This window comes from Diospyros lotus, chromosome 13, assembly GCF_014633365.1.
Source record: "Diospyros lotus cultivar Yz01 chromosome 13, ASM1463336v1, whole genome shotgun sequence".
Taxonomy (NCBI): Eukaryota; Viridiplantae; Streptophyta; class Magnoliopsida; order Ericales; family Ebenaceae; genus Diospyros; species Diospyros lotus.
The window spans coordinates 12,218,407-12,229,313 of record NC_068350.1 but is presented as its reverse complement, the minus strand read 5'-3'; the positions used below and the strand labels follow the sequence as shown (position 1 = coordinate 12,229,313).

Here is a 10,907-nt window from a genome sequence, read left to right as displayed (position 1 = left end):
ACAATTATCTTAAGATCACCAAAGGCTTCACAAATATTGAAATATATACAAAATTAATTAACAATTTAGAAAAACACAAGAAAAACATAGACTATTTTCAAAAAAATAATAATAATAATAGAGAGATTACAAATATTGAAATATATATACAAAATCAATTGATGATTTAAGGGCGAATAAGAAAAATCAAGAGCCACCATTCATCAATTATTCACTCATATAGAAAATTAAAAAAATGTATGAAAAAAAAGCGAGTCATACCTCTTAACTCACATAAGGGGAGGATGAGGAGGAAAATGACACCACTGAAGAGAATGTGAGCAATGGTTAAGTCGGTTAGAATGAGGAGGAACAGATAGATGTTAGTGACAACGACTAGTAAATTAAAGAAAAGAAAGATGAGTGAGTCACAACAAACAACATCAGAAGAGAGGGGATACGAGGGGGAGATAATTTGAGTCAATTTTTATGTTATATATTAATTGGCAGCTTCTCACATACATTTTTCCAATTTTAATTCCAATTCTTCTTTTATCAATATGCTTCTCACATACATTTTTTCAATTTTAATTTGAATCTTTCTTTTATCAATATTCAATCCCATTTCCCAAGCACAAGGTTGTGCTATGCAAAGGGGGAGATGATTAATTAGTTGAGAAGTTGCAAAAAGTGACATGATGAAAAATTCTTGAGAATTAGACAAGTTGACTGACATGCTTACAGAATGGGGTTAAAAGACTAAAATGTTCCCGCCTACATTATATTGCACTTTTTTCAATGCAACGTGAGAGAACATTTTAATCTTTTAGCCCCATCAGAAAAACTAGGTGACATTATTTAATTGGTTGAAAAGTCAAAGCCAATTGAAAAAATAATATTGAAGAGAGGTAAGGGCTGCACAGGCGCAATTCAAACTTCAAATTAGAAAGAGACTATTGAACCTATTATTTGAATTTATTTAAAATTAATGATAAAATTTGAGTAAATTTGATCTTGACCTTACAATTTTTTATTTATAAGTAAGTTATGATTTAGAGTGCAGAGTTACACATGACAAATTTTAAAGTGGGTTGTAATATATTTTTTTTGAACTAGACTATTATTAAAAAAATATTTACACTAAAAAATTAAATTTGGTAGTGGGAGCTCACACATGAATCCGGCCGTGCATATAACCAACTCGATTTGGACGACGCTTAGACTCGAAATCGACTTAAAAGGAGAAAGAATGGTATTATAAATTGCAAAGCTGCAAAACGTACTAAAAGTAGTAGAAGTGGCTCAAAATAGACAGATTTAACAGTCCACAAAAGCAGACCACTTTGATCTCAAAAAAAAAAAAAAAACAAAACAAAACAAGTCACAACATCACCTTCGTTACAAAAAAATACCACTGGTAATCCAACATTTAGATATTAGTTCACCAAAAAAATACTACTGGTAATACAAAAAAAAAAAAAAAAAAAAAAATCACTGGTCCAGAAGACCACTCACTTGAGACATGTCAAAATGCTAAAAGGACTAATAATATTTGGTCCCGAAAGGCTGGGCCGGGGGAGGTGGAGTTGAAATACCACTCTGCCCTTTCTAGCTAGGGAGGGCAGAATGGGTATTTCGCCTCCTTGGCCAAACCTGGTCGGTCCACTTACTCGGACGTACCGAACAGCAGTGCTCATTAAAAAGATGGCATTCTTCTCACCGAGTTCTAATAATAAGGCGGGGAACAGATAAAATAAGTCAAATCAGAATCACGATCCAAGCGACTGCGCAGACAACGACAACAAAAAAAGAGTCAAAGGGCATATTATCCAGGTAGGATTGGAGGTGAAATCCTATGTAGTATTGAAACAAATGCCCATAACCGAGCCACAGCAAGGACATAGTATCTAAGCAACACTTTCAGTACAAACTCAACTCCCAATTCCTTATCAAGAAGTTCAAAGTTATATAATTTATGAAATACATATGAAAATGAGTCGAAGATAGTCACAGTTTACATAACTATTCTTCGAGGTACTTGGATGTGTACACTGCACTTGCATAATTTTTACAGAGTCTGCCTATGTTTAAATGAGAAAAGAGAAACCTACCCAATTAATCAAGAGCAAAGGAACAAACAACAGCTGATGATCAAATGGGATATGAAGCAATTCAAAATGCAGAAAATTTCTAGTTCAGATACATAAGCAGATATGCCGTGCCTGTCTCTCATGTTCCTGCAAATGCCAAACCTTGTAGATTCTGGGACAGGAAGATGCTGGAAATGGTGGCGACATGGATATGGATTGGAGTGAGTTTTCCACTTCAAGTCATTGCTGCAGTTTGAAGATACCAATTTGTTTCCAGATCATCTTCACCTGTGGTGGATGACTGAAGAGAAAAACTGCATTAACTTAAATGGATTAACACAATAAACTACCAAAAGATTACCAATATAGCAATCATAATATGGCCCAATTAAATTTTACAAATTCTGGTCTTTAATAGGAAGTGGATCCATTTAAGACAATCAATTTACTTGTAAAAAGGAAAAGATGCAGCACTTCAAACTTCCTGGATCTGAGTGAAAGAAATATGAACCCCATCAAGGACAAGCTTCAGATCTAACCTATTTAATTTTCAATTTTGATTTCACCTTTCACCTTTCAAATTCAAATAAAGAATACCTAGCAGTAACTTCTAATGGTTTAAAAAGTAAAGAGTTAAAATTCCCACTTTGACCAAAAAAAAATAAAATAATGTTGGTAGTGCTGAGATTGAATAAACTTACATCAGGACAAGCTGCGGTTTGCTTCTACGTTAACGTCTACTCTTGAGCCATCATATTTGGAATTGCCGCCTTCTACATTTCCTGTAACCAAACTCCCATTAGATCCAACAGATTTCATGGCTTCAGAAATCTGCACCTTGAGGTTCTCATACTTTTCTTTTAACACGGATGAATCCATAGCTTCTGCAACATTCTGTTTTATTTGTTTTACCAGAGCCAAAATCTTTTCCTGTGACTCCATATTGGGAGTCCTTCCTGCCTTTGATACCTCCAGCTTCAACTGCTCAATCTGGTTCCTTAAATCTGTTGAATTGATTACATCTTCAATTACCTGGTTAATTTCTTCATTAACTTTCTCTATCTTAACCTTGGGATTTGAGGATGAAGGCAGCTCAACATGCAAACCCAGAGACTTAAGAACATCAGAGAATTCTATCTCAATCTCTTCCTTCAGCTGCAAAATTTTGTCCTTCATATCCTGGTCTAAATCTGCAAATGTGGATACCCCAGAGTCTTCAATTTCCTTTTCCAGTGCCTCAATCTTTTCTTTCATATTAGGCTGCTCCAATACCTCCTTGAACTTCTTATTGATTTCCTGTTTCAACATGCTTTCTTTGTCGTTCTTCTCAGCCAGATTCTTAGCTTTAGATATTTCCTTTAACATGTCAAGCTTATATTTGAGGGTTGCGTAATTAGGAGCTGCTGGCAAACCTTGGCTAAATTCCTCTTTAAGCTTCTCAATCTTGTCCTTCAGGTACAGATTGATGGACTGGTCTTTTGAATTCCTCGCTTTTGCAAATTCTTCACGCAGCATCATGATCTTTTCCTTCATGCCCATGATTTTAACTGACTCAGAAAATTCATGATCAACTTCCCTCTTGAGTTTCTCTATCATTTTGTTTAGACCTAACTCAGGAAGTTCACCAGACGACTCCTGCGCTTTCAGAATTTGATCCCTTAGCTTTTGGACCTCACCCTCCAATTCCTCTGGAGTCATTCCAGGCTTCAGAAGCGGTTCTTTCTTTTTCATATTCACTTTCCTTTTGGGATCTATTGGAATTCCTTCTTGGAAGCCACCAAGTTTCCGGAATTTTAACATGCGATGGTTCAGTAACTCTTGTGTGTCCATCTTTACAAGCTCCTAAACAACCAAAGATGCACTTTCGGTTTTTGATGGAAATATATAACTATTTCAGCGGAACGAAGTAATACTCACATCCATTTCATCAACAATTGCCGTTTTTATTTGTTGAGAGGTCCAGTATGGATCAGCATGAGCACCACCAAGTGGCTCCTGCAGGAAAACCAGAAGTTTCATTAGAATACAATAAAATCAAAAGCATAGCTGAAGTCAAAAAGTAAATTAGGGCGTCGTAGTTGCTTTAGAAGCCAAAAGGAGAACTAACAAGTTTCCAGTCAAATGTCACACAGGAAAATAGCACAAAGCAGGCTACTTGACAGAAGAGGTATTTGGAACAGAGAGAAGCTAATCATTTACTGCAAAATATCAAAGATCATTACACATTTTGACAGGAACATATCTAGATAAGCACTTATTTCATGTGCATGCCATAGCTCTCAGAGTGAAGGCATTTCTTTTTTCTTTTGTTTTGTTTTTTTTTTTGGTGCACGTGTGCTCAATGGGTCTTTGTTTTTTTTTTTTTTTTTTTTGAGAAAGGAAGGTCACCACCAGGATAAGTTGGCTAGTTTATTTTTGCAGCAGATTATTTTATTTTGAAGGAGTTAGTTATTAATTGTATTTTCAGGTTATTATCAGTTATGGAGTGATTTAGGAGGTTATGGAGTGTTTTAGGAGCAGTTATTGGTAGTGAGGGAGTGGTAGCTGCTTTGTAATAACTTTATATATTAAGCTATAGCCCTTATTACGGGAATATGAATGATCAGAATTAAAGTTCTTGCTTTCTCTCAAGTTTTCACTATTTCTCCCTTATTTCTGTCTATTTTCTCCCTATTTTTGTCTGTTTTTCCTATTAGTCTGTCTGTTTCTCTCCCATTTCTTCCTATTTCTCCCTCAATTTCAATTCAATCTTCAAAGAAAACATTAGTTAGGACCAGGGTCCTGACAGAAGGGAGGTGCTGCAAGATAGGTTGAGATAGGACATTTTGATTTATTTTAAATCTAATATTAGATTTTAGATTTTTTTTCTAGTTTTATTTTTAGTAGAATTGTTTGTATAATTGTAACTTAATATTTGTTCTTTTTTAGTTGAACTTTAGACCAGAAGTCATTGATTTGGAATAAGATCGATTTTGTCCCCTTGCTGAAATCTCTCTCTCACTCACTCACGTGCGCGCATGCACACACGCAGACACAGGTCTCCCTCTCTACTTCATCTTCCCCTTCCCCAGATTTCTTCAATCCCTTTCCTGATCTTTTTTTCTCCAATGTTCTGAAATTTCTATTTCTGTACTGGATCAAGTTGGAGGTGCAGATAGATAGTATTCTAGTGAACAAGAGTGTTACCATAACAACTCCATCTGCAATTTGTAGCTTGCACAACTCTCCTGCAGTTATCTTGAGCTTCTCAGCAGCCTGCATGGAAGGACAGTCACATTTGTTTATGAATTAATTTTATGATAGACAAGTGAATGGCAATAGTTTGACACAAACCTTTGGAGACGCTTTGGCACTTTTCCACAAGATTGCGGCACAAGCTTCTGGGCTGTATCACAGGAAATAATATGAAACAAGAGAAGAGATAGATAACTACATGCATAAAACAATCAAGAGGGAACAGTAGAGAATATTTGAGGAATGCCAAAAAACCAGATCAACTGTATTAGTCTTTATGAGTGTTGACAGTCAAGAAAACATTCTAGATTTAATTCAATTACTCTTTAGAGATTACTAGTACATGTTTAGATATTTTTAAGGAAGTTTAGAAATGGTTAAAGTTGGAGTGCAAGACTCCAAGAACATCAGGCATAAGCAGAATCAAGTGAGTAAAGTTGAAGAAAATGAAATCATCAAGTGGACTTACTCTTCAGTATTGTGGCCAAGTTTTTCAACTGATAGTTGATCAAGCTAATTCTTGGACCATTCAAAAGAAGTCAGAAGACTCAGAACTTTATGTTTGACAATGATTTCCAAATTTAAATGTTTTTTATGTCAAAATAGAGTTGAAATGCACTTTTGAGGTCAAAATAGAAGTTTAGACCAATCCTCACAGAGCTTCCAAACTATGAAAATGATAAAACCCAGCACTTTATGTTCTTCCCCTCAAATCAAACTATTTATCTACATCAATGAGCACATCTTCAGAATGTCCATATAAAGGGTGAAAAGAACAGGCTACTAAAGATGAAGCAATACACTACTTCTGAATCTATATTTATCTAAATTTGACTACCACATCATATACACACATAAGAATCTGAAGAAACATGAAAGTAAAGTATCAAATAGTGTCAAAGCCTAGAGAATTTCTCAGATTAAGCACAAGTTAAATTTTCTAAACAAATGAATGCAACATTGTGTGTAGATAAGATGGAAGTAAATGAAAACCATATCCCAAAGCTTCTCTGGCAATAAAGTGAACTTTCCAAAAACATAAGAACACCCATGCTGCAATATCAGTTTGTCTTCCAACTCATTACGCAAGAAAGTACTAATCTACAAATGTGAGATACCGTGAACTTGGTGAAGAACAAAATTGACACAAAAATGCAATCAGTCAATTTGGAATATTTTCATATAGTAACTGAAAACAGCCAATGTCAAATTACCTGGCAACATAGAACACTGCATTCTCAAGCATTAATAATTTGTTAGCACAACCAATGGCCAGAGCACCACCAGACCCGCCTTCTCCAATTACTATAGAAATAATTGGTACCTTCAGACCAAACATAGTCCTTAAGTTGTGCGCTATGGCTTCACCCTGCATCCAGTCAAGAGCAAGCAATGTGGTAACCCTGAATTGTAAGAATAGCAAGCAAAAGTTTGAAGATACAAATCATCTACATACTTGACCAAGTTCCTCTGATTTAAGGTCTGCAAATGCCCCAGGAGTGTCAATGAAAGTAACAATTGGGATTCTATGGTGATCTGCGTAATACATCATGCGCAGTGCCTTGCGGTAACTGTCAAAACAATTAAGATCAGATGCTAGACATGATTTGAATGTCACTTAGCTTTATAGAACAACTTCATTTCCCATGAACTTAGTAAATCCTCTTTCCTTTTCTTTTTCTTTTTTCAAGTTTTGTATCTCCATTACAAAGCTAATGGGATCTTAAAACAGATTCGAATATCCAACATACATACCCATGAGGAGTAGGCATTCCAAAGTTGCGTTGAATGTTCTCCTTTGTATTTCTACCCTTTTGATGACCCATGAACATGTAACTTCTACCATTTATAGTTCCAAGACCAGTGACAATAGCAGGATCATCATAACCAGCCCTATCTCCATGAAGCTCCACAAACTGGACTTAGATAAATATTAAACAATACGCTGAGAGATTTTTGCAAGTATTAAAGGATGAAATTAATAGGTTTCTTGGTATTGAAGATAAATAGGGTAGAGCATATGACCACTATACCTTTTCAGTAATATTAAACAAATGATCAAGGAAAGTAGGTCTATTAGGATGCCTGGCTATATTTACTCTCTGTATGGGAGTCAAGTGCGTGTATAGATCCTTCAGAGCCTGAAATTAACATTTGAGGGCATAAATAAAGCTTATAACTAACAATTACAATGAAAACCATGACATGGAGACTGGATTTCAACAGAAACCAAGGAGGAATAGGCCTTATTCATATGACAGTTATGTAATGGATGTCTGTTTTGCATACAAACATAATAATACGAAAAATTATTCAGAATGCATTTACCTAGCTACGTATGTATTTGGAAAGCAACACTAAAATGTTTTGAGTGCCAGCCTAAGAAGATCATGTTGGCATATGAAAGCACTAAAATAAACTTAAAGAGGAAAATATCCACTTTTGATGTTATCTTTGAATACTATTTCCCTTTCTAGAATTTATTACTCAGGAGAGGAAGACCAAAGAAAATTTAGTGGGAAAGCGTTAAATATGACTTAATATATAATGGTCTTATAGAAGATATGATCATAGGTAGAGATAATTGGAGGTCTAGCATTCATGTAGTTGACATCTAGTGGGATTGGTTTTTGTACTTGCCCTATTTCCTTTTCTAGAAAGAGGGGATAACTTTTATTTATGTTTACATTTTTTATTGAATAAGGAATTAATATTAGAACAACAGACATACAAGCATTATGTTGTGTTTGCATCGAGATAGATGATAGGAGATTAGTGCAAACTTTGAAGATTTATCGGCTAGATTTATTTTAGTCAGTTAGAGTTTTATTTCTCAAAGTGTAATTATTGTATCTTTGGGGGTCTAACTGTAATATGTCATATTTGATTAGTTATATGGGAGTTCCGCCTCTTCTATAAATAAGAGGGCAAGGCAGCAGTCGAGAGAGATCTAATATTCTTTCAAGCTCTCGGTTGCTATTGTGAGTATATGTTGTTCTAGAAAAAGTGAGGCTTGTGTATGAGTTCTTGGGCTTTCTTGGAGTGAATAAGGGATTGTACTTGAGCGATAGGATTGTATGAGAACTTGGGTTTTGTACTGATCAATTTCTACTGAATAAAGGCTGCTCGATTGAGGGTGTTGGACTGCTGGATGTAGAACCAATTCAATTGGCTTGAACTAGGATAAAAGGCTGCATCTCATGTGGTTTGATGTTTCTTTTTTGTTCTGTTTTATGCCTTTAAATTCTGTTATTTATTATCTGATGTGTTGTGGTTTGTTGGCCAGTGAGTTGTGAGTGTGTTGAGTGGTGTTTGATTGGTTTCTTGGGTGTGTTTAAAAGGCTGCCAGTGCTCCCAATTTATAACACATTAAACAATCCACTACCACTTCAAAAAGTGGTAGATAGGTGCTTTCTCAGGTAAAAATTGGAGAAAGAGAGAGAGAGGGAGAGATAGTTTCAACATGTTGATTGAAATTTGACTGGAGAATGGTTTACAAGTTCTGAAATCCAAGGCATAGTAGAAGCACCCAGAAAAATGTTGGTCAAACAAACAAAGGCTAGTGCCTTTAAAAACAATTCCATAGAAACTGTAAATTTACAGCAGTAACTTAGGACTGAACTCGTTGATCACAAACTGTAAAGAAATCAATGTCTGATGAAATTTTGAATGTCACTACCAATCCATGAACAAACATAGAAGAATGACTTTGCGGACTGGAAAATGAGATGAAAGCCTACATAAGTTACTGCCGTGAGGATAGAACTCGCAGGTAGAGGCTGTGTTAAGAACATATACTGGTGTGGGGATGGGAGGACACGTGATGTGTTTAGAACCACGGAGTTAATGGAATTTGGAATCATAAAGCAATTTGCGTCATGGTAAAATTCCAAAAGTGACATGATATTAAGATAACGTGGAATAGATGTCCAATATTAAGTCACTAATTTTGTAGATATGCCTTTATTAGTAACCTTAAGGACAATTATGGTTATATGTTTAAACTCATGAAAAATGTAAAAATTGGGGCATGTAGAATTGTCAAACCTGGTGGTACTTATTCTCAAGTAAGATAATTTGGTCGCTGAAATCGAGACCAGTTTCATTCGCCATTCTTTGGACCTGCAGCATACAAAACTTCTAAGCAAGCTCTTAGGTGTTGTCAATTCAAAAAAAATTTGCATGCGCCGTAAAAAGGGAGTACATCAATTATCTTCTTCTGCAGATCCATTAGAGGCTTCTCAAAGTCCAAAGTAACCGGTTTTGGCTTCTCCTTCAAAGGCTTGAAATGGGAGAGATGACTAAGGACTCCTCCCTTCACGTTAGGATCCGCATCATCTGGCCATGGATACTCGTGCTTCTTCACCTTCCTAACCTTTGCACAGACCGCCAAACCCCTTCTCGTAGTGCCAAACCGCGCCCTCCCTAGGGCCCTCAAGGGTACGCCAGTAACGCCACTGCTCGAGCTGCGCAGAAGATCCGAAGCTGGAGCGCAAGAAGCCAAATTCCCAGTAAAAGCCACCGGAGAACGAGAAATCGACGCCATTCCCCAAATCCAGCACTAATTCCACCAAACAGATTTCCAATTCACGGCCACGAACAAAATCTCCCCCTGCACAAAACCAAAAGAAAAAGGAAGAACATTTCAAAACAAGTAACTCGGAATCCAAACTTAAACCTTTACCATTCCACAGACTAGCCAATTCAGAAACTCGGAAAACCAGAATCTCGTTAGCTTCACCATAAGATTCATAATCTCATTAACTTCGCTATTCCAGAAGCTTCTCCCGTACCGAACAGTAAAAGAAAATAAAATGCATCAAATTGAACTTCAGAAAAGTAAGAGATCAGAGTCCGCCGGAGACGATTACCAAAGAGTGGGGGAAGCAGCAGAGATCTGGAGGCCGATCGCCGGATACTTGCTTCGAATGAGAGAGAGATTATGAAGGAAGGAGAAGGAGATAGAGAAGCATCGAGAAGATCGTCGGCGAGAGGAGAAAGGGTTTGTTTGGGATTGGGAACAGAGAAGTGGGGCTCCTCGTCGATACTTCTTATGCAGCGTACCAAATACCAATAATAATGAGCGAGGCAGCGTTTTTCGGTTTGGCCGTTAAATGAGAGGCGACATCACTCGCATCAATCTTCTGCCGCTGCGATCACACTCCTCGCCCACTACCTTGCGCACGTGTTTGGCCGTCGATGCTTTCTAGGGTTCTTCTCCGGCTTTTTTTCCCCTTTTATTTGGAAAAAGTGTTGAAGTAAATTTTTATATTTTATATTTTATATTTATACTACATTAATTATTATAATAGATATTGTTTTTATAACATTTGATAGAGTTTTAATTTTATTTGAGTGAAGAGTCAAAATAGTCATTGTACTATAAGTTCAGGAATTACGTTACCCATTATAGTAAATTTAATTTAATATTATAAATAACATTTTAATTCTATTAACGGTGTTAATTATATTCTCATTTCAATTTTAATTCAAAAATTACACTTAAAATCATATTTCAAATTTATGTGTGTTGTTGCAAAAAATACAATAATTAAATTTTATGATGTTGGACTTACTCAAGCTCGATGTCGGGGGAAATAAGAT

The 10,907-nt window shown here is 36.1% G+C and overlaps 1 protein-coding gene across 2 annotated transcripts; it reads right to left on the bottom strand.

The window, feature by feature from the left end:
- Window positions 1–1,897: 1,897 nt before the first annotated feature.
- On the bottom strand, window positions 1,898–10,516 carry LOC127788644 (acetyl-coenzyme A carboxylase carboxyl transferase subunit alpha, chloroplastic-like). Of its 2 annotated transcripts, none has more exons than XM_052317189.1 (12): window positions 10,175–10,516; window positions 9,508–9,915; window positions 9,351–9,425; window positions 7,337–7,444; window positions 7,059–7,219; window positions 6,760–6,874; window positions 6,518–6,672; window positions 5,403–5,454; window positions 5,256–5,324; window positions 3,987–4,064; window positions 2,771–3,911; window positions 1,898–2,383 (listed from the first exon to the last, which is right to left on the bottom strand). In XM_052317189.1, exons 2-11 carry the CDS (start codon window positions 9,847–9,849, stop codon window positions 2,772–2,774), a joined length of 2,295 nt encoding a protein of 764 aa, XP_052173149.1. In that variant the 5' UTR covers window positions 9,850–9,915; window positions 10,175–10,516; the 3' UTR covers window positions 1,898–2,383; window position 2,771. The 2 variants fall into 2 exon arrangements, with proteins under 2 accessions (XP_052173149.1, XP_052173148.1); XM_052317188.1 differs by having other exon boundaries at window positions 1,898–2,370.
- Between the last annotated feature and the right edge of the window lie 391 nt (window positions 10,517–10,907).

Coding starts and splice junctions, on each gene's coding strand:
- LOC127788644 (XM_052317189.1), bottom strand. CDS start 9,849: ATGGCGTCGATTTCTCGTTCTCCGGTGGCTTTTACTGGGAATTTGGCT. Junction 9,426..9,507: donor TGCAGAAGAAGATAATTGAT/GTACTCCCTTTT, acceptor TGTATGCTGCAG/GTCCAAAGAATGGCGAATGA. Junction 4,065..5,255: donor TTGCAGATGGAGTTGTTATG/GTAACACTCTTG, acceptor GTTTTCCTGCAG/GAGCCACTTGGTGGTGCTCA.